The 27,044-nt window shown below is 39.0% G+C and overlaps 1 protein-coding gene across 2 annotated transcripts in view; it reads left to right on the top strand.

The window, feature by feature from the left end:
• The window catches only part of PLA2R1 (phospholipase A2 receptor 1), a 72,574-nt gene that overhangs the window by 16,088 nt on the left and 29,442 nt on the right, over positions 1 to 27,044 (top strand). For both annotated transcript variants that reach the window (XM_073305599.1, XM_073305600.1), the window contains exons 5-13: positions 3,171 to 3,284; positions 3,823 to 3,966; positions 4,226 to 4,414; positions 7,021 to 7,178; positions 8,717 to 8,824; positions 20,558 to 20,670; positions 24,783 to 24,952; positions 25,828 to 26,030; positions 26,374 to 26,519. In XM_073305599.1, coding sequence (XP_073161700.1) covers positions 3,171 to 3,284; positions 3,823 to 3,966; positions 4,226 to 4,414; positions 7,021 to 7,178; positions 8,717 to 8,824; positions 20,558 to 20,670; positions 24,783 to 24,952; positions 25,828 to 26,030; positions 26,374 to 26,519 — 1,345 coding nt within the window. The remainder of the gene's footprint in view (positions 1 to 3,170; positions 3,285 to 3,822; positions 3,967 to 4,225; positions 4,415 to 7,020; positions 7,179 to 8,716; positions 8,825 to 20,557; positions 20,671 to 24,782; positions 24,953 to 25,827; positions 26,031 to 26,373; positions 26,520 to 27,044) is intronic.

Genomic DNA, 27,044 nt, shown 5'->3' with positions numbered 1-27,044 from the left:
CACAGGTAAAGTGGTGTAAATTCCAAGAAAGGGATAGACCTTGTTTTGGAGCCAAAACAAAGGGCCGAATTTAATGGGCTCATAGCTGGGGCTCAAGACCCTAGTGAGAGCAAATAAACTATTGTACGCTTTAGTACTGCAGAAGGGCTTCATTTGGATTTAGTGACTTGGCCGGAAGGACAAGCCGCTGAAGACCTGCCAAGATTGACTGGCAGACTGCAGGGGGTACCTGCAGTAAGAAAAGGACTGCAGTTTCACAGCCAGTACTCAAGAGATGAGTGCCCCCATTACAGGAAGTTACAGGTGTGTTCATTTTCCCTGGCGAATTACACAAATACAGTGAGAGAGACTTTTAATTTCAGGCTATAACTACCTTCTTCCCTGTGTCAAAATCTTTCTTCTGCAGTACCTGTACTAACTGGATTGGGCTGACGAGAAGGTTTAGCAGGTTTTAAGTAAATATCGGGTATGGGGGAATGACACTCTCTTCATAAACAGAAAACACTTTCTTAGTCTTTGATATATTTGTTTTCCTGCTTGTAGAAAGGGTCTCTTAAATGAGACTTTGTTTTTGAGCTTCCTTTAGAGCCTGATCCTAAAACCCTTGAAGTCAATGGGATTTCTAGTTTGACTAAGGAATATAAGTATAGGTAAAGGGTTGCAGAATTGGGCTTCTAGTTTGTGCTCTAAAGACTGCTCTGAATCCTGATACTTCCCCTCTCTACAAATATCAGTTTTTTCCTGTTGTTGTTGCTGAGACTTGGCCTGACATGAGTGATTAACACATGGAAGGAGGCCCCATTTCTTGAAGATAGACTTTGGAGGTAAACAGATCATTAGGCTAAAAAGACAGAATGTCTGGACCAGCCAAGATAAGAGGGAGGATACCCAGGGAACCATTTTTGACAAACAAAATAATGATGAACAAGATAAGGTAGGAATGTAAAGAGGTGATAAAGAGGAGGTCAGGTTGGACAATGCATGGACAGCTCAAAGTAACCAAGCCAATCCAAAAATGTGTGATGCAATGTATACTAAATGCAATGAGATACGTATAGAAAGGGAGAGAGTTTCTGTGTAATTTTGGAGCTATTCTGTACCCTTCATCCATTCCCACTGCATTTGGGCCTGATCAACTCAGCGTAGCATTGCTGTATGCCAAATGAAGATACCTGAGTGACAAAGTCTGGTGTCAAACTGAGTTCTTGGGAAGCCGAGTGGAAAGAGGTCTTGGAGGGAATCCCAACAATTATCGCTTTCAATAATAGGATGTGGCTAAGAGGAAACTCTCTGAAATTCCTATTACAATAGAATTTGAAATGTCTAAAGTACAGGTGAAGGCACTGAATATTTTTATATGTACGAACGGCCATACTGGGTCAGACCAAACGGCCATCTAGCCCAGTATCCGACAATGGGCAATGACAGGTGCCCCAGAGGGAATGAACAGAACAGGTAATCATCAAGTGATGCATTCCCAGTTGCTCATTCCCAGCTTCTGGCAAACAGAGGCTAGGGACACCATCCCTGCCCATCCTGGCTAATAGCCATTGATGGACCTATCCTCCATTAATTTATCTAGTTCTTTTTTGAACCCTGTTATAGTCTTGGTCTTCACAACATCCTCTAGCAAAGAGTTCCACAGATTGACTGCGTGTTGTGTGAAGAAATACTTCCTTTTGTTTGCTTTAAACCTGCTGCCTACTAATTTCATTTGGTGACTCCTAGTTCTTGTGTTATGAGGCGTAAATAACACTTCCTTTCTCCACACCAGTCATGATTTTATAGACCTCAATCATACCCCCCCTTAGTCGTCTCTTTTCCAAGCTGAAAAGTCCCCATCTTATTAATCTCTCCTCATACGGAAGCCATTCCATACCCCTAATAATTTTTGTTGCCCTTTTCTGAACCTTTTCCAATTCTAGTATATCTTTTTTGGGATGGGGTGACCACATCTGCATACAGTATTCAAGATGTGGACGTTCCATGGATTTTTATAGAGGCAATATGATATTTTCTGTCTTATTATCTATCCCTTTCCTAATGATGCCCAACATTCTGTTTGCTTTTTTGACTGCCCCTGCACATTGAGTGGATGTTTTCAGAGAACTATCCACAGTGACTGAAAGATCTTTCTTGAGTGGTAACAGCTAATTTAGACCCCATCATTTTATATGTATAGTTGGAGTATGTTTTCCAATGTGCATCACTTTGCATTTATCAACAGTGAATTTCATCTGCCATTTTATTGCCCAGTCACCTAGTTTTGAGAGATTCTTTTGTATCTCTTCGCAGTCTGCCTGGAACTTAACTATCTTGAGTAGTTTTGTATCATCTGCAAATTTTGTCACCTCGCTATTTAACATTTTTCCAGATCATATATGAATATGCTGAATAGGACTGGTCCCGGTACAGACCTCTGAGGGACGCTACTCTTTACTTCTCTCCATTCTGAAAATTGACCATTTATTCCTACCCTTTGTTTCCTATCTTTTAACCAGTTTCCAATCCATGAGAGGACCTTCCCTTTTATCCCATGAAAGCTTACTTTGCTTAAGAGCCTTTGGTGAGGGACCTTGTCAAAGGCCTTATGAAAATCTATATCCACTGGATCCCACTTGTCCACATGCTTGTTGACCCCCCTTAAAGAATTCTAGTAGATTATTGAGGCGTGATTTCCCTTTACAAAAATCATGTTGACTCTTCCCCAACAAATTATGTTCATCTAAGTGTCTGACAATTTTGTTCTTTACTATAATTGACCTTAAAATCATTTTTCATTCATAATGAGCAAGAAAAGCTGAAACACGATGGAAGGTGAAGAGATCATGTTGTTGCAGACATATGGATGTTTTGAGTTCTAAGGGCAGCAGCACTGAATGATACTGGAGAGATTTGCATGCTTTGCAGTTCTTGAACTTCTGTATATTTTATGAGTAAGAAAGTATGTTATCCCTACACTGTGACTGGCTGAGTTAGTTGTCTTTCAGTATAATACTGATTAGTAATGGAATAGAACATTTTCAAGAGCAAAGATTAAATGCCAGTGGCATTCCTAAGCCTTCTGGAGACTTGTTTTAAGCTTTGCTTTGCTATCATCATGAGAGATCAGAACAGTATATCTGCATCTGAAATGTTCAACATGGTTTGGTTTATTTTTTATATTTCAGAAAAGTTAAGCACTAAAGGAATTCTGCTATGGACAGGGCTAAATAGACTGGATGAATCTGCTGGCTGGCAGTGGTCCGATGGAGCACCATTGGCATTCTTGAACTGGAGATCAAGTACTTAATGTTCCTCTTGCTCTGTATTATTGCATTGTAATTGTATGCTCTCTCTATCTGAAATTTATAAGAGTACTGGCCCTTTTTGTGTTTTCGTTTGAAGGGGTATCCAAAACTCCAGGGCCATAGATCAGGGTTTAGTTAATTGGACTTTTTAAAGGGTATTTTAAAGATCGATTCTATTGGGCATTTTAACTGATTAGTCTCACGATAAGCCCTATGACATCCCTTGTCCCATATTTCAAGGCTATTCATTTCCACAGAAAATGCACACTGGAACTTTTCAGGTATTTCATGGGATAGCACTCAGTGAGCAAACATGTACCAGCAAATATAGATTGTGATGTTCAACCATCCAATTCCTGTGAATTCAATCAGTTCCTTTGCATTATCCAGTGCTGAGCAATAAAACTTGTTTTACTTTATGAAGGCTTGTGGTTGTGTATCAATAAGATAACACCTGTAGAAGATTATAAGCCTGTTTTTCAATTCAAAAGTAAATTGTGGTTAATTTTACGTTTTTTAAAATTGGTTGTAGATCTCACCGATCGCGCACTTGGAGAAAATCACTGTGTGGTATTTAATTTAAAGGCGCAGTGTGACTGGCAAAGTTATAAATGTGAATCTGGATTGCCTTATGTATGCAAAAAATATGGAAATAGTACAGCATATGAAACATTTGGTAAGTCTCTCAATGGTAATATTTCATTTGGTGGGTTTATTGTAAAAAAAACAAACAAAAGTATCGTCTATATTGTGCATTTGTATTTTGATACATGATACTGCATGTTCGTATGTGGATATGTTCTGTGTTTACCTTGGATGGCTTTATATTTCTACTTTTGTAAATTAAAAAAATAGCTATGACTGTATTATGAAAACAATAGAGCATAGCCTGAAATTAATTTTGTGTAATATATTCTTATCTTTTATTGTTTAAGATATATGGAAGTACCATCCTACCCGCTGTAACACTGGCTGGTATCCCTACAACCACAACTGCTACAAACTTCATAAAGAGGAAAAGAACTGGAATGAGGCTTTACTCTCTTGCCAGACTGATAATAGCAGCCTCATTAGTATAACTTCCTTGGCAGATGTGGAGTTACTTATTAACCTTCTTGAAGATGGTAAGTGCTAGAGAGTTAGTTTAAACTGTGTTACTTTTAATAGCCGAGTTCTTTTTGATTAAGTTCTTTTAATGATGGGTTTCCACATGACTCAGGCATGATATTACTCGTCTTGTACAGACATTCGATAGAATAAGAACTTACAAAGCCTTCTCTCTCTAAGATGGAGTGGGCAAACTTTTTTGCTCGAGGGCCACTTCTGGGTATGGAATTGTGTGGGGGGCCATGAATGCTCACACAATTTGCGGGGGGGGGGAGGCGCTCTGGGGTGGGCCCAGAAATGAGGCGTTCAGGGTGTGGGAGGGTGCTCCAGGCTGGGACTGAGGGATTTGGAGAGTGGAAGGGGGGATCAGGGCTGGGGCAGGGGGTTAGAGTGTGGGAGGGGGTCGGGGTGCAGGCTCTGGGCGGTGCTTACCTCAAGCAGTACCCAGAAGCAGCAGCATGTTCCCACTCCAGCTCCTACAGGGAGGCACAGCCAGGTGCCTCTGCGCGCTGCCCTGTCTGCAGGCACAGCCCCTGCAGCTCCCATTGGCCGTGGTTCCCAATGGGAGCTGTGGTGGTAGCGCTTGGGTGGGAGCAGTGTATGGAGCCCCCTGGCTGTCCCTACGTGTAGGAGCTGGAGAGGGGACCTGCCGCTGCTTCCGGAAGCCGCACAGAGTGTGGCAAGCCCTTGACCCTGCTTCCTGGGAGGAGCTATGGGGCCAGATTAAAACATCTGGAGGGCCGGATACGGCCTCTGGGCCGTAGTTTGCCCACCCTTGCTCTAGGATCCTCACAAGAATTTGATGTCTATCTCATCTGCTACCCCAATGAGCACAGTTGTAATTAAATAAACAAAATGGATGTGTATGAAGTCAGTGAAGGGCCATATTCTCCCCTTCATGCAAAAGAAGAGCACTAGCCCATGCACTTCATCGCCCTTTTGTAAGGCTCCAGAAAACACTGATACTAGTTCAACCTCCTAGAGGGAACAGAGTCTAATGGTCAAGTGTCTATTACCATAGATCTTGGCATATTCTAGCTTCTGAGCAAGTCCTGAGTAAGCCCTTTGCAGTCTGATTCTTGTGGTTTTCATTTTACTATTGGCTGGGCCCCTGCAAACTGCTCCCAAGCATCTATATAGTAAAATTCCAGGATTGTCACTCTGAAGCCTCGAATGTCTGAGTCAGTCTGAAATGATGGAAACAGCTACAAGCATGGCTAAGTGTTTACATTGTGTTTACAGTATCGCCAGGTTCAATCATCACTGGAATTCATGGTCTGTTCCTGTCCAGTTCTTAAGTTCTCAGGAATTTTTGCATTTTTTTTTTACACTTTACAAATTACACCTGTACAACAGCATGGGGTTTTACTTAATTCAGTAATAATCCCTGTGTAAAAGCTATGGAGCAAGAACTACTACTGCTCAAAGCAGCAATGCTTATGATACTTTTTTCTTTGCAACTTAAGTTGCCCGGAGTAGGGAATCAACAGTAGCTCTTCCAAGATGTCATGCCGCCCCAGCCATGTAGAGCAGAGCTCCCATTAGTTCCCAGACACGGAGGCTGGGTGGAAAAGGATTAGGGCTGTTGATTAATTGTGATTAACTCAAAAAAATTAATCACAATTAAAAAAATTAATTGCAATTAATTGCACTGTTATATTTATATTTATATATATAAATATTTTGGATGTTTTTCTACATTTTCAAATATGTTAATTTCAGTTGCAACACATAATACAAGGTGTGCAGTGCTCACTTTACAAATACTTTCACTGTAAAAATGAATAACCAAAGAAATAGTATTTTTCAATTCACCTCATACAAGTACTGTAGTGCAAACTCTTTATCATGAAAGTGCAACTTACAAATGTAGGTTATTGTTGTTGTTTTTTGTGACATAACCGGACTCAAAAACAAAACCATGTACAATTTTAGAGCCTACAAGTCTACTCAGTCCTACTTCTTGTTCAGCCAATCGCTAAGAAAAACAAGTTTGTTTACATTTGTAAGTTCAACTTTCATGATAGAGATTGCACTACAGTACTTGTATTAGGTGAATTGAAAAATACTATTTCTTTTTTACAGTGCAAATATTTGTAATAAAAAATAAATATAAAGTGAGCACTGTACACTTTGTATTCTGTGTAGTAATTGAAATCGATATATTTGAAAATGTGGAAAACATCCCAAAATATTTAAATAAATGGTATTCTATTATTGTTTAACAGCGCGATTAATTGTGCAATTGTGATTGATTTTTTTAATCACATGATTAATTATTTTAATTGCTGATAGCCCTAAAAAGGATACTACTCCATGGCCAACTTTCTCTTCTATATTATGTTTCTCCCCCTTGCATGCATATGCTCCTAATTTTCTTTTCCCCCATGGGCATTTACAGAACATTACATCATATACATTGGTTTACTTTTGAAGCCATTTTTTATAAAGTGAAGCAGAAACATATTTCTGTGTAAATTTTCAGAAAGTTTGTGTAATTTATTTTTCGAAAAAAAGGTGAAACTGACTTTAAAAAAATGCAGAATTTCAAAGGTGCTGTTAATCCTGTGGAAATAATTGGCATTTACTTCTGCTTCATCAAAATTTGAAATCTCTTTTACAGAAAATGTAACCGAAACATGGATTGGCTTGAACAGTAATAAAACCCCAGTTATTTTTCAGTGGTCTGATGGCTCCTCAGTAACCTTCACTAACTGGCACAAACAAGAGCCTAATATCTTTCAGAGAACAAGTCAACTTTGTGTTTCAGCGCAAGGATCTGTAAGTTTTCTTTCCTCCTTTCCTTTAAAAATAAAGTTATAGTAATCAATTTTGGTCATGATCAGTGTCCGGGCTTTTTAATGTGCATATATTTTTCCATCCCCGCCCACATTACAACATTGCCTGTTGATGCTTAATGACGCTTGAGTCTTGAAAAGGGTGATATAGCCTTAAAAATCATTCTTAGGGCTCTGCTGATACACAAACAAAACAAGGAATGAATCATAACCATTGGGCCTCATCCTCAATAAGAAATGGAATAAAAGCAATGCTTGCCATGTTGAAGAAGACAAAAATCAGTGGGTAGTTTTGTTTCAGTGAAGAGAAAATAATTTAAAATCCATATAAAGTGCATCTTAATTTATTATGTTTAGGTTATTAACTTGAAAGCTCCAAATGAATTTTTTTGATAGTGTGCCGGTTTCATGTTGCTCTCAGTTCTCAGAATTTATAGCAGTTTATGGAACATCTTGTAAAAATATACATCAAGGAGCAGCATATAGTGTCCAATCCTACTCCAAGGCATTGGAAGTTTTGCCATTGTTTTTAGTGGCAGCAGGATTGTTCTCCAAATCTGCCAGAGATTTTGAGACTGGGAGCAATATGCATACCTTTTTTTTTTTTAACCTTTAAAAAAAATAAATAAATTACAGTTCCTGCTAGCCAAACAAGGATGTCTAAAAACATTTGCCAATATTTTATCTGGCCAAAGGGGAATTCAGTAATGCTCAAACCCACTAATAAACTCTTTCCTTAATGCCATGTGACACCATTTTCAGGTTTTATAGTAAAGTATGTTTTTGCCAAAGAATGCACTATTCTGCACAATTATCAGAAATTTTATCTAGTCCCTAATAATGGGCCCAGTCCGGCAAACCCTTCCTCATGTGATTAATCCTTACTCATGGGAGTAGCCCAGTCCCACAGAAACCAAGGATTACTCTTAATATCTGAGAACTGGAAGATCAGGCCTAATGTCTTGGTGCTGAAGATAATATTTAATTAAATTATAATTTTGATACACATGGGCATTTTTCACCCATTTTGCACAGGTGTAAATGACTATAGAAAGTGCAATGTAGCAGAGACTGAGGCACAAGATTTAATTTTTAAAGCATTCATTTTGTGCATGTCAAATAGTTTAAAAATGCCTAGGGGCCCAATCCCACAAATCTTACTTGCTTGAGTAAAGACTATGTGCACGAAAAAGGATTAATAGAGTCAGGCCCAGTGGTAGCTAAGAAACATCTAAGACATGATTCTGAGAGGGCTAGCAACAGCAGCTCCCATGGGTTTCAGTCAATTAAAGGGCATTTCATTTTAATATTCAGAGAGACAAATCCTTCTTGCCTTACTCACACAAATAGTATCATTGAAGGTTTTTGCAGAAGTCAATGGGAAGACTAAACACAGGAATCAAGTGAGGAGAATTTGACTGTTTATTCTCTCATTCAAAAGGGCCTGTTAAGTAGAAAAAGAAACTACTTAATCGTGTGTGTGTTTGATCTGGTTTTTTATTAAGGTTTTTTTTTTATTAGGCAGGACACTGGCAAGTTAAAAATTGTGAGGATAGATATTTTTACATTTGTAAAATAGCAGGACGGTTTGAAAATGACACGTCCAAGGAGGAATCAGACTGTTCAGAGGTGAGTTTGCTTGGTGCTTATTTTACTTTGTAAAATGTAATAGGAAACCTTTACATATTTGTATATAACTAACATGTTTGCTTTTTCACACCAAAAAATATACTTGAGTTTTCCCAGGAAAAATCTCATTCCTACTGTTGGCTTTAAAAATGTATAAACCAAAGATTAATGTAAGATTTGCAAGTGCTCCTTTTATGGATCACTGCCTTGTCTGAAGTTATGACCCAAGTTCCTGTTTCTTTCTGGATCAAAAGTTAAAATACTCTTGGAGACCATCTGTGCAAATAATGACTGTTACATGATGCCCCACCTCCCACATGGTTTTCATCGTTTTAAGTGGAATGTCAGGGTGAAAAACAATCAATTTCTTTGATATGGAGAATGAACTTTTACACTCAAACTTTTACACTTGCCTTTCACTTTCATAAAACAAATGGAAAGGCATGAAGCTATCTAAAAGGGAGAAAATAATAGGAATTCAAGCTTTTTAAACCATGTGGTCCAGTGGTAAAAGTTTTTTGTTTTTGCTACCAGTTTGTTCAACAGACACAATATAAAGAAACATTCTGGGATTGATGGGTTTTGGTGTCCTTGAAAAGTGCTCAAACTTTATAGAGAAGTTTTTTATAAAAGCTTTTTCAATAAAAATATTTGTCCTTTCTTTAGTTGTAAAGGAATATTGCTGCACAATGTACTGGTTCCCCCCCCCTTTTTTTTTTTGCATTCCCTTTCGATATTTGATTAACAAATCTATGTGCAGAGGTCAAGAAACATGACAGATTCAATTAAATTGGAGAAGGGACCAAGCTAAAAAGTTAGGACCTAGATCCAATTTTCCCCCAGATTCAGATCTGCTAAGAACTTAGATGTCTGTTCAGACCATTATGGAGATAGAGACTTTGTGATGTTTGGATCTGCAGCTGGAGCCAAATAGAAAATTCCCCATAGTTCGGGTGCTTGTGTAAGGACGTTTCACTTGGGCCAATCTCTATTTTGAGGTATATCAAGTAAAAATATACTATATTATTCTCAGGTGTTTTGTCATTCTAAGGTGTGTTGTGAGTACTGTTAAAAATGAAGTTTAAAAATCTGATCACAGAACAGATTCAGAGTTCATTGAATCTTGTTTCCTTCTTGTGTTTAAAAGTAGAAAATGGTATTATGATGCTACCATTACTAACAGTTAATTATTTAAAGTCATTGAACTGACAGAATTGTTACAGATACCTTTTTCTTTCAAAGACCCTACTCCTTCACCTCAGCTCTTGGGCACAGGCTGTTGTTAAGATTCTTGCAGTTTAGTAAGAATATGTCATTCTTTATATTTTATAAAGCTGCAAGCACAGGAAAGTCATCATCAAATTCAAGTGTGGGCAACTTTTCTCTCCCATGCTAGTCAATAATTTCTGAGTTAAATTCTGTAGTACTTACTCAGGTAAAACTCCTACTGAAGATAAATGAAGTCGGGGAAAGAGAGCGAGAGAGAGAGCAAATTTCATGTGTATGCTTTAAAAAGTTAGTAAAGCATTCAAATACCTAGGGATGGGGCCAATACAAATATTTACGTTAGATTAAAGTAGACAGAAGTGAATGGGAGTTTGCTTGGGAAAAGAATGCGGAATTTGGCCTTGTGACTGCATTCATCATCTTTAGGTAATAATGGTTCTCATTATTAATTAGAAGTAGTAAGACCTTTGATTATCATTCAGTAGTGCACTGCTGAATGAAGAACTTGGATTAACATTCAAGTATCAAGAGTTTTTTGTAGTACAGTAACTCCTCACTTGCATCTGATGAAGTGAGCTATAGCTCACGAAAGCTTATGCTCAAATAAATTTGTTAGTCTCTAAGGTTCCGCAAGTCCTCCTTTCCTCACTTAAAGTCGTCCTGGTTAATGTTGTTATGTTGCTGATCAATTCGAGGACATGCTCGTTTAAAGTTGCGCAATGCTCCCTTATAACATCGTTTGGCAGCTGCCTGCTTTGTCCACTGCTTGCAGGAAGAGCAGCCCATTGGAGCTAGTAGGTGGGGGCTTGGAACGAGGGTAGACCGGCAGCCCCCCATCAGCTCCCCACTCCCTTAAGTTCCCTGTGTGGCAGTCGCCCAGCAGGCTATCTATTGCCAGGCAGTTCAGCTGTGTCTCTTCTTCCACCCCCCCACCCCTCTGCCATGTGCTGCTGCTGCCCTCTGCCTTGGAGCTGCTCCCCGGAGCAGGGGCAGGGAGGAAGAGGAGGGCTAATGTCAGGGTGTCCTCCTCTCCCCTGCTCCTGCACTCCACTTACCCCATTTCCATAGAGCAGGGGGAGACACGACAGGGGTCAGGACGGAGGGAGCTTCCTGGCAGAAGCTTCTGTCTCAACTTGCTGATCTACTTAAAACGGCAGTGTACTTAGCGTGGGGTCAGCGCACTTAATGGGGCAATGCGCACCTCTCTCTCTCTCTCTCTCACGCTGTGTGTCTCTGTCTCCGCCATGCTGTCTCCCCTCCCTCCATTCGTGCTGCCTTGTAGAGTGTGAGGCTACATTAACAACAATGGGTTAACCCTTGAAGTTCATCATTTAGCAATAAGGCATTCCCTGGGAAATAACCCACCCTCTGACTTTATCACCTCAATCAAACTTCACAATCATCATTGCTGTGTACAGCATTAAATTGTTTGTTTAAAACTTATACTGTGCATGTGTGGTCTTTTGTCTGGTGGGAAAAATTTCCCTGGAACCTAACCCCCCCCATTTACATTAATTCTTATGGGGAAATTGGATTCACTTAACATCATTTTGCTTAAAGTCGCATTTTTCAGGAACATAACTACAACGTTAAGAGAGGAGTTTCTGTATTTAGGTCTTTCCAGCTACCTGCAGGTTCTACAAATTTATCTTTTATTTGACCCATTAATCACTACACTCTTTTTCATTCCATCTGAATATTTCACACAAACATATTCTATTTAAAAAAAATTTCCTTGCTGTGACGGGGCTGTTGATTACGAGTGGTACGGGCAAGTGGTTAGGTCCCTGGGTCGCAACTGTCCCCTATCTCCAGCATTACCTGCCAGTGGTCACTCCAGCATGGTGGCAGTCTCTCTTCGAGTAGATACTGTCACACTGTCTGGAGTCGCTCATGACTGTGAGTGCCTACCTCAAGGCAGGCTGTCAGAAAACAGGGCAGACACCCCAAACTGGTGATGTGTTCTATAATTAGATTTCACCAATCCAGTAACAAATGTGAACTCCTGGATCACTATACCAGTCTTACCATGGAGTCACAGACAGTCCCCTTAGATTCTTCAGCCTGTCTTATCACCGAGACAAACTGGACTTTGTGATAAAAGTTCACTTAAATCTAAAATCACACCACATCAGGTTTCTCCCAAGAGACCAGTCACTTCCCCACAATAATTGGTACTCCAGATCTTACACCAAAGACAATGCTGGCAGCCAATTCTATAGTAAATTAACTAAAGGTTTATTAGCTAGGAAAAACAATGAGTTGTTGAAAGCAGGTAAAATATATGTACAAGAGAATCATAGTCTATAATTCCAAATGGTAGCAGAGATATAGTAATCTGCCAGTTTCCTAAAGATCTCTCAGGGCTACCAGGAATAACTCTGGGGATCTCCGTCTTCTCATTTAGTTATTCTGTCCTGTTATAATCCAAACAGTCCATAGATAAAGGGTCTTTCTTTTAATCCAAATTTATAGTATCTTCACACAGAAAACAAGCTGACAATGTCGCTACCCAGATGGACTTTTCCTTTGATGATGAGTGAGGAATTCACATAGCCTTCTAATTTCCAACCATCACATAACTGCCACTTGCTTTGAAATTAACATTTTCTGTTAAAGTCCTTAAGTCCTTCATTAGTATTTCACAAGATTTCTTTGGATTCTTTAGTTACAGGGGTACACACAAAGTAAATCTTTGCTATTACATTATCATAGGAACAAAGAAGTGAAAACAATACATAACATTCCACTAGTTTTCATGACATTTAAACATCTCAATACACACTTACACATTACTTTGATCTGTACTAATACACAAATGAATTGGCCTGGGGTCCTGATCTGACCTGCTCATCCAGCATCACAGACTCTAACTCAGCCCTCTAGCCAGGTCACCCATGAAATCATCCCTTTCTGGGATAGAGTCCAACGAAGTATAGAAGTCCAAAGTCCCCCTGCCCCCCAAAAAGGAGTTTTCAGCCCAACTGAGGGCCCCCAAAGGCCTCACATCCTTACTTCAGTGCTTACAATGTCTTTAATCCCCTTATCTCAAGGAGAGAGGGGTTTATACCACCCTCACAGCAAACCTGAGAGCCTGGGCTCCCCTACCAATCCATCTCCTGTTCTATCCTATCTCTTATCCCTCCTCCTCGCCCTTCTGAGCTGTCCAGCTCTATTTTAAACTCCTGCTCCAGCTGGAGCAGGTTCTGCTGGTGCGATAGGGTGGGGCTATGTAGGCCAAGAACTGCTCCTTCTATCCCAGTGTTGGGTTTATGTACCTCATTACACTTACACTTTTCTTCAGAAAGATATTCTTTATTTTGTTCCCTCTCTCCGTTGCCCCTCATGGGGTGAACAGAGCCAGTTTAATTAGACTAAGCCATAAATGAGAGACGCTGAGTACTCTCAATTTAGTGTGATTTGAAGGCATTCAACCATTGCAAAAGGCAGTGAAGTACCTCCCAGGATCAGAACTCACCTGTCTGACTCATAGGTCATAAATAGTGGAATGTATTGTGTGAGTTACCTCTTAGTTGCTCTCTGTTGTTTTTCATCCTGTAAAACATGCTCAAGCCTGGTATAATTCCTTGATTTCTATGGGTCTGTTAATTTTTAACTTGATAGAAGCAGTTGTGTGCATTTGATCAAAAGTAGTCCGTAAGTTAAACTTTTATTTTGGCCACTCTGTCTTGCTAATTAGTTTTCTTTTTCCATCTACTCTATGTGCATTGATTAAATGGATGTTGCATCCCCAAACTGTAGTTGTTTTCTTTCTTAGCATAGCTGCCATCATGTCATAGAAAATTCTGCCTGTTACTAGTAAGAAAGTTAACTTTATTCTTGGTTTCGTTCTGTGGGCTCTTCTGGGTTTACTTATTCTTCCTTTTCTCTGTCATTGTTGATGTACATAAACTAACTATAGGTAAATTCTGGTGGCTAGTCTCACATCTTATTTTTAATTCATTATACCTCTTATTTTTATCTCCAGGATTCTTAGCCCAGGTATGTTTGTTTGTCTTTATGAAGCTTTCTAGTCTTATCTGTTTTACTGAGGTTTTTATCTTCTGTTGATTTTATTACTTGTTTCTCAGACTGATCAGCATTTAAAATCTCTTGTGCTTCTGATCAGCTGATGATTCTGATTTTTGCAGTGCATTTTTAGCCAATAATTGCAGAAATCACTATTTTTCCTTTTCTCTATCTTTTTTCTCTATCTTTTTTCTCTATCTTTTTTTTTTCTCTATCTTATTTCTCCTTTTCTCTATCTGGCTCTTTTGAAACTTTTATTTATTTACTAATTTAACTATTAGTTTAACTAACCTATTATTTGTTAACAGGGAGCAAATGTCTTGTAACAAAGGTCAGCTTCTCTATGGCAATCTGTCCAAAAACAATGATTTTAAGAACTTTCCTTAAACCAGCTTCTGGTAGGAGTTCTGGAGCTTTCAGTTACTTGATGATAGAGAGAGAAGTGAGAGACAAGTTGGGTGAGGTAACATATTTTATTGGACTAACTTCTGTTGGTGAGAGACACAGGCTTTTGAGAAGTTGGTCCAATAAAAGATATTATTTAACCCACCTTGTCTCTCTAATATCCTGGGACTAACACAGCTACAGCAACACTGCATACATCTATATCCATGAGCAGTTACAGTCCTCAGTAATTTAATTGACATGTTCAAAGCTACCATAGCATGGCACTAAAACAGGCATTTCTCTTATTTACTACTTGGCATTTGTGGTAAAAAGGGCCCATCTCCCAATACTAATACTATTAATGTTACCATGCCTGCAGAAAATAACATAGGAAAGAAGGAGGTTCATTTTAGGGCTGGAATGCCAAGTATAATTGATGAACAAAAGTGAAAGAGACACACGGTGGGTGAGATAATATCTTTTATTGGACCAATTTCTGTTGGTGAGCTAGACAAGCTTTCAAGCTTACATAGAGCTCTTCAGGTCTAGGGAAATGTATTCAGAGCATCACAGCTAAATACAAGGTGGAACACATTGTTGAGTATAAGTAATTAATGCATATTTCAGGGGACCGTTCAAAGTGAAGTGACCTGTTAACACCCCAGAAGCCAGTGCAGGGGATTGTTAGTGGGTTATAGGTTGTTGTAATAAGCCATGATTTTTAGTGTCTAGCAAAGTTATGAATTTAAGCTCCAAGGATTGTTTATCAACTTCTCACAAAACATTCACTCTATATCTGCACTTCAGTCCTCATTCTCTAAGGAAATCTGCAAAACACCACAAAAATGTGCCTCATATGGAAGCAATTCCATACCCCTAATCATTTTTGTTTCCCTTCTCTGTACTTTTTCCAATTCTAATCAATCTTTTTTGAGATGGAGAAACTAGAACTGCATGCAGTATTCAAGTTGTGGTGTAAAATGGATATATGCAGTGTCATTCTGATATTTTTCTCTCTTTTTATCTATCCCTTTCCTAATGGTTCCTAACAATTTGTTTCAGAGTAACAGCCGTGTTAGTCTGTATTCGCAAAAAGAAAAGGAGTACTTGTGGCACCTTAGAGACTAACCAATTTATTTGAGCATGAGCTTTCGTGAGCTACAGCTCACTTCATCGGATGCATACCGTGGAAACTGCAGCAGACTTTATATACACACAGAGAATATGAAACAATACCTCCTCCCACCCCACTGTCCTGCTGGTAATAGCTTATCTAAAGTGATCATCAGGTTGGGCCATTTCCAGCACAAATCCAGGTTTTCTCACCCTCCACCCCCCCACACAAATTCACTCTCCTGCTGGTGATAGCCCATCCAAAGTGACAACTCTCTACACAATGTGCATGATAATCAAGTTGGGCCATTTCCTGCACAAATCCAGGTTCTCTCACCCCCTCACCCCCCTCCCAAAAACCACACACACAAACTCACTCTCCTGCTGGTAATAGCTCATCCAAAGTGACCACTCTCCCTACAATGTGCATGATAATCAAGGTGGGCCATTTCCAGCACAAATCCAGGTTTTCTCACACACCCCCCACCCCCATACACACACAAACTCACTCTTCTGCTGGTAATAGCTCATCCAAATTGACCACTCTCCAAGTTTAAATCCAAGTTAAACCAGAACATCTGGGGGGGGGGGTAGGAAAAAACAAGGGGAAATAGGCTACCTTGCATAATGACTTAGCCACTCCCAGTCTCTATTTAAGCCTAAATTAATAGTATCCAATTTGCAAATGAATTCCAATTCAGCAGTTTCTCGCTGGAGTCTGGATTTGAAGTTTTTTTGTTTTAAGATAGCGACCTTCATGTCTGTGATTGCGTGACCAGAGAGATTGAAGTGTTCTCCGACTGGTTTATGAATGTTATAATTCTTGACATCTGATTTGTGTCCATTTATTCTTTTACGTAGAGACTGTCCAGTTTGACCAATGTAAATGGCAGAGGGGCATTGCTGGCACATGATGGCATATATCACATTGGTGGATGTGCAGGTGAACGAGCCTCTGATAGTGTGGCTGATGTTATTAGGCCCTGTGATGGTGTCCCCTGAATAGATATTTGTTAGCTTTTTTGACTGCTGTTGGACACTGAGTGGATGTTTTCAGAAAACTGTCCACCATCACTCCAAGATCTCTTTCTTAAGTGGTAACAGCTAATTTAGACCCCATCATTTTGTATGTGTAACTGGGATTATGTTTCCCAGTGTTCACTACTTTGCACTTGTCAACATTGAATTTCTACTGCCATTTCGTTGCTTAGTCACCCAGTTTTGTGAGATCCCGTTGTAACTCTTTACAATCAGGTTTGGACTTAGCAATCTTGAGTAATATTGTACTGTCTGCAAATTTTGCCACCTCACTGTTTATCCCCTTTTCCAGATCATTTATGAATATGTTGAACTGCACAGGTCCCAGTGCAGATCCTTGGGGGACCCTGCTATTTACCTCTCTCCGTTTGTGAAAGCTGATCCTTTATTCTCACTCTTGTTCTCTATCTTTTAGCCAGTTACTAATCCATGACAGGACCTTCCCTCTTATCCCATGACTGCTTACTTTGTTTTAGAGCCTTTAGTGTGAGACCTTGTCAAAAGCTTTCTGAAAGTCCAGCTACACTATGTCAACTGGATCATCCTTGTCCATGTGCTTGTTGAGACCCGCAAAGCATTTTAATAGATTGGTGGGGCATGACTTTCCTTTACAAAAGCTCTGTCATCTCTTCCCCAATGTGAACATCTTGGCTGAAAAAAATTAGATCTGTGTAATAGCTATAATGTGCTTCATTTATTTTATCCTGCGCTTTTGGCGTTTTTACTATATTTGAAAACAGAGCAGGAAAATAATAAGAAGTAAATAACAAGAGGAGGATTTGCCATATCAAAGGTCAGCATTGAGGCCACTTTTAGTATTAAGTAAACATTCCATTTTCAGTTGAAAACAAAAAGCATGCAGCTGTAACACATAATACTGTGACGGTACAATCTGGACTGATGAATAGCTGTGTTCCCTCAATTCTCCAACCTGGGGTGCTTTTTATACTGTTTCTCTGTGACAGCTACCACTCCTGGTCTGCTCTCTCACAGCCTCCAGCATGTAAGTTACTCCTAGTTATATTGTCTGAGTGGTATAGCCAGCCACCCTTGAATTACACTGCAGTGCAACACCAGGAAATTCCCAGTCCGAGACTTTCTCCGAGAAATATATGTCTTGTACTGCCCATCCCCTTCTGGACAATACAAACTCATACAAAGTTCGTCATTTCATTAATAGAAAATGGGATGCACAAATCCTCAAATGGAGTTTCCCAAACACTTCAATCCAAACACAATGGTTTAAAACAATAAAACAAATTTATTAACTACAGAAAGATTTTAAGTGACTACACGTAATGAATAAAAGTCACAATTGATTACAAGAAAAAAAAAAGTAAAACACAACTAATGCCCTATTTAATAAACGAAGTCAATTCAAAGCAAAGGTCACTCTCACCACATGGTTCAGCAGTCTAAGTGGCTGAATTTCTTTCAGTCAGGATCCCTCCCCCAGTCCAATGCTGCTTCCTTTGTTCTTCAAGTGGTGTTGATTCCAGGGGTAGAGAGAAAGGGAGAGATAATTTAGGGTGTCTGCTCTCCCTTCTTATAGTTCTTTCCCTTCATTGAGAATCATCTCCAGCTGAGGTTCAGGAGACAGAAAGGGTGTGCGGACAGGAACCCCCAGTTGTTTCTTTGTCTAGATGTAATTTTTTGCCCACATCCTCTTTCCGGCCAAAGAATGGCCACTTAACCAGGTGATGGTCTATTTGATTTTGACAACACCTGGCTGAGGCACTGGCTAGCCTTTTGTTTCTGGAAAACTGGTTTGTGACTGCTCTCCAGACTTGAAACATGTCTTAGTAATATCATATCGTAGAATATTATAACTTTACATACAATGTTGCCACACACATCTTACCAGCACAGTAATGATCAGCAAATTATTAGTTTTCAAATGATACCTCACAAGGCATACTTTGTACAAAAAATGTCATAATCTTATAAAAGGGGTGAACATATGGGTACAGACTGTCAGAAATACCACCTCAGTTGAATTAAAATGCAATGTTTCTTACACTTTTGATATTCTACATCAGTAATGAGTTATCACAACTATAAACTAACAAGCATAATTAAACACTTTATCCCAAAATGACATATCTAAATGTCCTGACGTGTACCCCCGAGACTCAGTAAGTAAACTGATTACACTGTATTCAATATGTTGCCTGATCTATTCATTATGTATTAATTCCCAGTGAGCATTCTGTGGTTTGGCAAGGTTCTGCTTCATGATCAGATCCAGAAATATTAAGGCTATTACAAGGAATCCCGTGTGTCTGAAGGAGACAGTTACATTTCGGAAAGGTGTTCTGTCTTTTTAATATTTTTAATAGCACAGTTAGCAAAATCACAAACACTCCAACCCAGCAAAGCGGACAGATAATATAAGATGGTCAAAACATCCCACATATGAGCATCCATATGCTCTCACCACTCCTTGCAGAAAAACCCTAAGTGTTAGTTGTCATCCTCACCATCCCCACACTCGTGATCATCCTGCATCTCCAAAGGTATGCAGGCCAGGATCAGAAGTGGATTATGGTTTTGTGGGGCTCTGGGCCAGAGCAAGTGGAGGCCCCCCGACCCCTTCCACCTGCAGTGTCTCACCCCACCCCCCACCCCCAAGTGCTCCTGCTGGGGAGCAGGGTCAGGCGCAGGGAATTTCCCTGCCTGCCCAGCGCTTCTGCTGGGGTGGGAGTAGAATTAGAGTGGAGGAGCTTGACCTGCTCCCCAGTAGGAGCACTGGGAGGGCAGGTGGACTGTGGTAAGCCACCCACGCCCCGACCCCACTCCCAGGCAGGAGTGCTGGGCAGGCAGAGTGGGTCGGCGTGCAGGGACGCCCATTTTTCCAGGACCCCTGGGCACGAGCCCTGTTGGCCCAGTGGCTAATCCGTCACTGGCGGAGATACAGCTTTTATAACGTGTTTTGCTGATGTCCACTTTGCCTAATGCATATTCAGTAGGGGTTTCAGCCCCTTTTCCTTATCTGTATTTCCTCACCCTAGGATGAGGAATGTAGGGATGCCCCTTCTCCCTTTTAGGTTACTGGGCCGTTTACCTCAAGCTCATTTATACATCAATTAGTTATCATGGCATTCTTGTTGTTGGATATCTGCTGATGTTCCTAATTTAAATGATCTGAAGCTGACATAATCTGGCATCTTGTGGTTAGCTGTCTGCAGTTCAGTTTTACTTATTTATTACAGCATTCTGTCTTGTGATATCTTATGGTCTAAGGTTACTCCTGGTTAGCTGTTTATGATAAAGATTTTTGGGACTTAGACCTTGATTAGTTTAGCTAATATATAATTTTATAGGCCTTGAGACTTGTAGGTTCATTGTGTTACTGCCTTAATTTATACCTATGCCTTACCTAGCCAATACTTATACCTACAGGCTACAAATCACAGATCATGAAATAAATTTTTCATATAATATTTTTCATGTTTAATGGCTTTAAACTCAGTTTTAGATTCTGTAAAATGGCGATACATCTACTTACCTACCTCTCTGAGATACAAAATTCTTAAAAAAAAAAAAAAAAAAGAATACTGGAATTTAACTTAATATTAGCTTCTTGTTTTTACAAAGCAAAGTCAGTGACACCAGCCATATTTCAATATGTATTCAGTAATCCTTTTCTTTCTTGTATTGTGTTTGTATTCATTTTAAAGTAGATCAAAAACAACTCCAGTTTATGAACAGAATAGTTCATCACATGATAACAGAATCAGAGGGCTACTGAAAGCCCGGCTCATCAGACTGTCAGTCAGGTGTGGTCACAAGGACCCCACCAGAGCAAAAAGGAAAGGGGCACATATGATACCATAATTAGTGATGATTACATAGAAAGTACAAAGAGGGATCACTTGCTTAACAACCAAGCCAATTGTGCATATATATTATATATAAATAACCCTTATTTTTTTTAAGGGATGGGAGAGACATGGTGGATTTTGTTACAAAATCGACAATACCCCTCGAAGTTTTGAACATGCTTCCAGTGGCTATTACTGTCCTCCTTCACTTGTAACAGTAACAAACAGGTAGTTAATCCTATTAGACAGTGCAAAGATATTCATAACAAATGTTTTGCTAACTATAAAAAGGCATAGAGAAAATGTTACTATTTATAAATAATACTACAGAGATTAATGAATGACTAAAATTAAATGTTCATTTTGTCATTGTTTCCTTCCTGAGTTGGGATTAAATTTGATAGAGTGCAATTACTGACCTAATTGGTATGTACAGAAATGTACACTTATTCAAGCATGCAACAGTTCAGATACTTTAATGCCTTGTATACAGATTTATAGAGTATTCAGCATAGTAAACTTTAATTGTATACTTGGTCACAGTGCTAATAAATCAAAATATATCCAGACTTTATTATCTAAACTTTATGAAAGGTTATTTTAATGTAAAACAGTTATCATTTTGTGAAGTTATTTCTGTTAGCTTTGCATTTACTGTGATCTTTTAGCAATAGAAAAAAGAAAGATAGATACGAAAAATATTGAAATTCTCCACCACCTCTTTTTTCTTCTCTGTATTTATATCCTAACTCCAGCAGCAAGTTTTCCTAGTTGCAGATGTCCAAATGCCTGGGTTTGTTATGAGTTAGTTAGCTCTACTTTATATACTGTTAGGATCCAATATTGCCACTATTCCATACACTGAACTCCTACTAAAGTCTCTGACAAATAAATGTACCAAAATGAGTTCTGTTATGCATATTCTTATCTACGTTACATTTATTATAATGACTCTTTAGGAAAAAATCCTTGGTTTCTATTAGAAATTACCAGAAAATGGACACTGTGGTTTTTTTCTACAGAAAATTTCAAGTTTTTGTTGAAAAAATCAAAATCCAAAATACTTCCATTCTGAAATGCCACCATAATGCTCCACGCTGTGGGGATTGGAGGGGTTGGTTTAATACTTCAGGTCCCTCGAGTTCCCATACTCCTCTATAGGCTGGACTCCTTGATCAAACTCCTATGAGGCACCAGGGTAGCATTTTAAACTGAAAACATTTTGGGTTTTAGAATTTATTTTTTGACAAAAAATAAAAGAGAAAAATTTCCATTGAATCGATTTATTGATGGAAAAGGGCATTTTCATTTAAACAAGTTTTTTATTTTTATTTTTTTCAAAAATAAAATCATAAAATATTCCCAGAAATCAATCAGCTCCGCTTTCTATGTAGCCAGTGGGGAGAGCTGGAAAAAAAAAATCTATCAATCAATGATAAAGTATATTATTGTAGCTACACTACTGGTCAATGATACATAGATGTAAATGTTGTAGGAGGGGTTCCTAGCTTGTCAAGATTTATTATTTTACTACAAATACATTGTTTTTGATTCCATCCAGAATTAGTTGTGTGGAACAGTTGGAAAAAAATGCCAATGCTAACAAGGCTTGTGGGCACCTTTGCTCCAAGGAAACATTTAGGGTGTCTGAGACAAATGGCCTGAGGAGAAACCCTTTTACATGTTCTAACCCTGTATCCAATTATTTTCTATTACTGTAGGAGCAATAAAAATTATTAGTTACATAGGAGTTTATTAGGCTGCCAAAAGATACAATTGAGTAACCGATCTCTAAACTTGACCCATGGAATTGATTCATACAGAACCATAACTAGGCATTTTAGCACCCAGGGACAGAAACATATTTGTGTCTCCTACCATTTTTATCATAATTTTTCTGCCCAGAGGTGATGTGGGGAGGGCACACTGGGTCACATCCCCCGCACCCCTCATTTTTTTGGTTGCACCCCCACCCCCAGACAGGCTGGGTGGCCCATTGAGGTGAGTCAGGCTGGAGGTGGAGCTCCTTCCCTGAGCCCCTTTACGCATCACGTCCATTTCCACCCCATTTTTCCACCCCTGCAGCTTTGGACCCTGGGTGGTTTCCCACTCGCCCCACCCTGGTTTAATATAATTATTGGAAATGTAGGTCACCACTCACTGCTGTTGTGTCTCCTTTTTTGCTCCATTTGTGAGATTGCTACAACTCTATGGTAGTAAATTACACAGGGACAGATACCTGGTTTAGTGGAAACTGAGGTTACTTTGCAGGATACAACTGTAAAGCCTTGATCCTGAGTACTCTGGCCCGACTCCAGCAAAGCACTGAACTACATGCTTGACTTTAGTAAAACAACTCTTGCTTAAAATTAAGCACATTTTTCAGTTCTTTGCTGGATTGGGGCTGGAGTCCTCAGCACCTGGCTGGATCAAGCTCTAAATAAGTAATGTTCAAATATGCATAAAATATAAGGAAATATTTAATTTTTTAACCTTTTTACTTGATCATTATTTACACATATGAATTTTCTGTACAAATATTAACAAAGCTTACTCATATCCTGCATTTGTTACCCCATGAAGAGATCTCTTCGTGTTTGGTGAACCTCTTCTCAACTGTCCATTTATCTTTTCAATATTGAAAAATGTTAACTAGACATGATAAAACCTACTTGATCCTGGATGTGGAGGAATAGGGACCTGTCTGCACATATGGTGGGAATGTCCCACCATAATAATATTTTGTAGAAAAATAGTAAGTAGAACTTTCAAGATAACTAAAGTTAGCCTACCCACAGAATCCATAGCTGTTCTATTAGGTTACAGTCTAAAGGAGGTGATTGAATGGGGGTGGGAGGCAAGACACATTTATAACACAGTTACTACTAGCAGCCAGATGTGTGCTTGCTCACTTTTGGAAAATAATAGATTCCCCCAACATTAGTGGCATGGAGAAATAAAGTATGAGAAATCCAGTCAGTTGAAAAAATGACAGACAACATTATCAGGTTCAAGAGAATAATTCAGTGGGATGGATTTAAAAATCCAGGAGTTAGGTTGATAGAGATTCTTCTTGCTAGGAAAGTGATTTGCTATATTGTTCCCAATACTCTATGAAAATCTTAGTAGAATAGTAATGCATGTTGTGACTACAAAGGAAAGATCCTGCAGTTGCTGAACATCTACAATTCTCATTAGCATCAGTGGGAAGTGAGGATACACAGCACCTCACTGGAGGCACAGGTGTAATAACTGTTCATCACTTTCACATTATCATTGTTTCAGACACTAGTTTCCAGTTGCCAGATTGCACTAGCTGAGAAAGTAGTAGTTAACATGGCATTTTATTTATTGTTTAGGTTCTTGGTCCTGATGTGACAACTACAAATACTTTTCTTCAGAATTAATGATACTTAGAAGATCCTAAATGATCATCATCTCTGGCAATAAAGAGCATATTACTAAGAAGGAGGATTGTGGGGATGGAGGAAAAGCAAAAAGTCATAAATAAAAAAAAATAAATGAACAGTAGCTACATAGGCCCAAATCCTACTAAGACATGGACATGTTTAACTTTACACTCTATGACCATTGCCATGGAAGTCAATAGTTCTACTCACAGTGCCTGAAGTTAAGAGTGTGTCAGTCTCTGCAGGATTGGGTCCTTAATGCACTGTATATAATTTAATAGGAGGCTGATTAAATGTGTTGATAGGTTAAGGCATTTATTTGTATTATGCTGTACCAATAAATGATACTTAGGTAGTAAAAGTAGGATTAAATATACCATTTATTAATTTAAAAGAGCTTACTCACCCACAGAACATCTTCATCTGCAAATGTCAGAGCTATTGGTGTAGTGCCACTAGTTACTCTGTGGAGTCTCCAAATGAAATCCTGAAAAAACACTGTTGTGACAAGTCTTTTCTTCCCCCCTCCCCTCTTCAATATTCTCTCTGTAACTCCCTTTGAACTTCTGCACCACTTCTCCCTCATCATGCATATGAAGAGTCTCATTGTTGAGCTCTGCATTATTTGTAAATAATGCCTTCTGGGTGTTATGTTTTCTTTCCATATATTATACCATAAGCATTGAGGTTATTGCTTTATATGCAAATTAGATAGCTTAAATGATTGTTTTGTATAGCATTTGGACAAATGCGATAATAGCTAAATTCTGCCTGTATTGCACCTATATGACTGAAATGTATTAGGAAGTGTAGATGTCTTTGGATATTTCTCTCTTTTACATTATTCAAAATATTTCATGAGAATTATTCACTGAAATGTGAATTAGGGTATCTTATTCTGACAAGATTTTTATCTTGACCTTTTTAAAGATTTGAACAAGCTTTTATCAACAGTATGATTCGTAGCATGGTGGAAACTGATAACACCTATTTTTGGATAGCCCTACAAGACCTTAACAATACAGGAGAATACTTCTGGCTATCTACAGAGGGGAAGAATCAGCCTGTGAGCTATACAAACTGGAACAAGCATCAGCCAAGTGAGTAATATATTGTAGTGATAAATGGCAACTTCTTATTAAATTCTAATATCTCCCACTATATTCTTGAGCCAGGATTACTTTTGCCCCCCTTTTTACATAGCCATCATCACTTCCTCCCGTCACTCTGCCCAAGATACGTATAGCATTAGGCTCACTTTGGACCAGACTGTAACTTTACAGTCTGCCCTGACGAAGGGATGGCACATAACAGCACCTTCCCATGAGCAACGTACTCCTCACTGTGCACCCAGCCAGGTAATCTGTCCAGCTAGGAAGGTTGGGGATGAAGTTTCAATGAAGTCACACAAATGAGGGTCATTCTTGTGAGTTGCCAGCTTGTGCAGATCAAGGAGTGACTGGTTCACATTCTTTTCCAGGTGCAAGGCACACTCCATTGCTGTCAACCCATTCTCCCAATCAAACCTTGCAAAGTCGGCCCCCTCCCTGCCCATTTGCTCACAGCCAGCTGTATCAGGCAAATAACCTCTACTCCCCACTCCTCTGTGTGACTGAGTAAAGGCTATAACAGTGTAGCTCTTTATTTCCAGTTTCATCCAATCCATGGAGTCTCAGGGTCATGGCACAATCATACGCACTCCAGAATGAGTTCTCAGTGCTATCATATTGTTGATCAAAAAGTAAAATCTACAGTTGTGTGATCATTTAATGGACTGTCCAATAATAGATTTTACCTTTTACCTTTTGTCTCACTAAACATTGAGTTTATTAGGAAAAATGGTTTAAATCTATTTCATTTGATACCTTCGGGCACCTCTTAAAAAGATGCCCATTACTAATTCATAAAACTATGTCCTGGTTGGGCACAGAATGTTTTTTTCTGATGCTGAATACTCTTGTTTTCCTTGCCTTAGGCCATTCTGGAGGGTGTGTTGTTGTTCGCAGAGGGCAGCCTCTTGGTTACTGGGAGGTGAAAAACTGTAGAAGCTTCAAAGCTATGTCACTGTGTAAGCAAAAAATTGAATCATATGAAGAAAATGAGCCTAATTTTGAAGAACCTTTGGATGTATGTTATCCTGGATGGGAATCGGAATCTAATCTGCTCAGCTGCTACAAGGTAAAAAAGGGTTACCTAAATCTCTTGATTTGTGTCAGGTTTTTACCTATTGTTCCTGACAACATTGTTTAAAAGAAAATTCTTCATTTAAACATAAAATTCTAAATTTTCTAAAAGAATACAAGACTCCTTGTTGCACTTGATCTTTTCTTCATTGAACTGGGACTGCAAATTTACCAGTACCATTTTATACAGCATTTCAAAGTTAATGCAAGCCAAGGTAGAGTAAGTGGCAGAAACAGATAAGGGCAAATTGCATTTCCTAAAAAAAAAAAAAAATTATATTAGCAACCCAAAATCAGTTTTGTTCTTAAATTTGTGGTGGTACTTATTTTATATGCAGGTATTTCACAATGAGAAAGTCCTGATGAAAAGAACATGGGATGAAGCAGAAGCATTATGCCAAGATCTTGGAGCACATCTTGCCAGCTTTACCCATGTGTATGAAGAGGATTTTTTGAACACATTTTTAAACAAAATGTTTGATCGGTAAACATGTATTTATAAAATTTAATATCACCAAAGATTTTTTTTAAACAAAGAGAACTCTGTGCCTCTACATCCTCATCAACAGTAGCCAATAACTGCCTTAAATCTCCCTCACTGACTGAAGTGAAGTTGAAAATGAATTTGTTCTTCCGAAAGAAGCACAATAGCAAAATTCTAATGTGATTCCTCTTACAGACCGGCTTTATCTGTGCCAGGGCTGGAACAAGTCTCACAATAGTCCACTGTTTTTCATCATGCTCAGACCCTCCATGATAGGGTGGTCTGTTAATCCTAATTATTTTTAAAGGGTCTGTTGCTACTCCCATTGACGTCCGTGGGAGTTTTGCCATTGATTTGAATGGGAGTAAGAGCAGGCCCTAAATTTGGAATCTTTCGATAACAGAATATATCGAAAAAGTATAAGATGTGGTCAGCTGGCATTTTATTGAGCAATGCGTACCCAAAAGATTTTACTCAGTGTTGTCCTAATAATGTTAATGCATGTGATTGTGTCTTTCTGTTGTT

This window comes from Lepidochelys kempii, chromosome 11 (assembly GCF_965140265.1).
Source record: "Lepidochelys kempii isolate rLepKem1 chromosome 11, rLepKem1.hap2, whole genome shotgun sequence".
NCBI lineage: Eukaryota > Metazoa > Chordata > Testudines > Cheloniidae > Lepidochelys > Lepidochelys kempii.
Note: the sequence above shows the minus strand (reverse complement) of the source record. Positions and strands in the feature narration are given on the sequence as shown.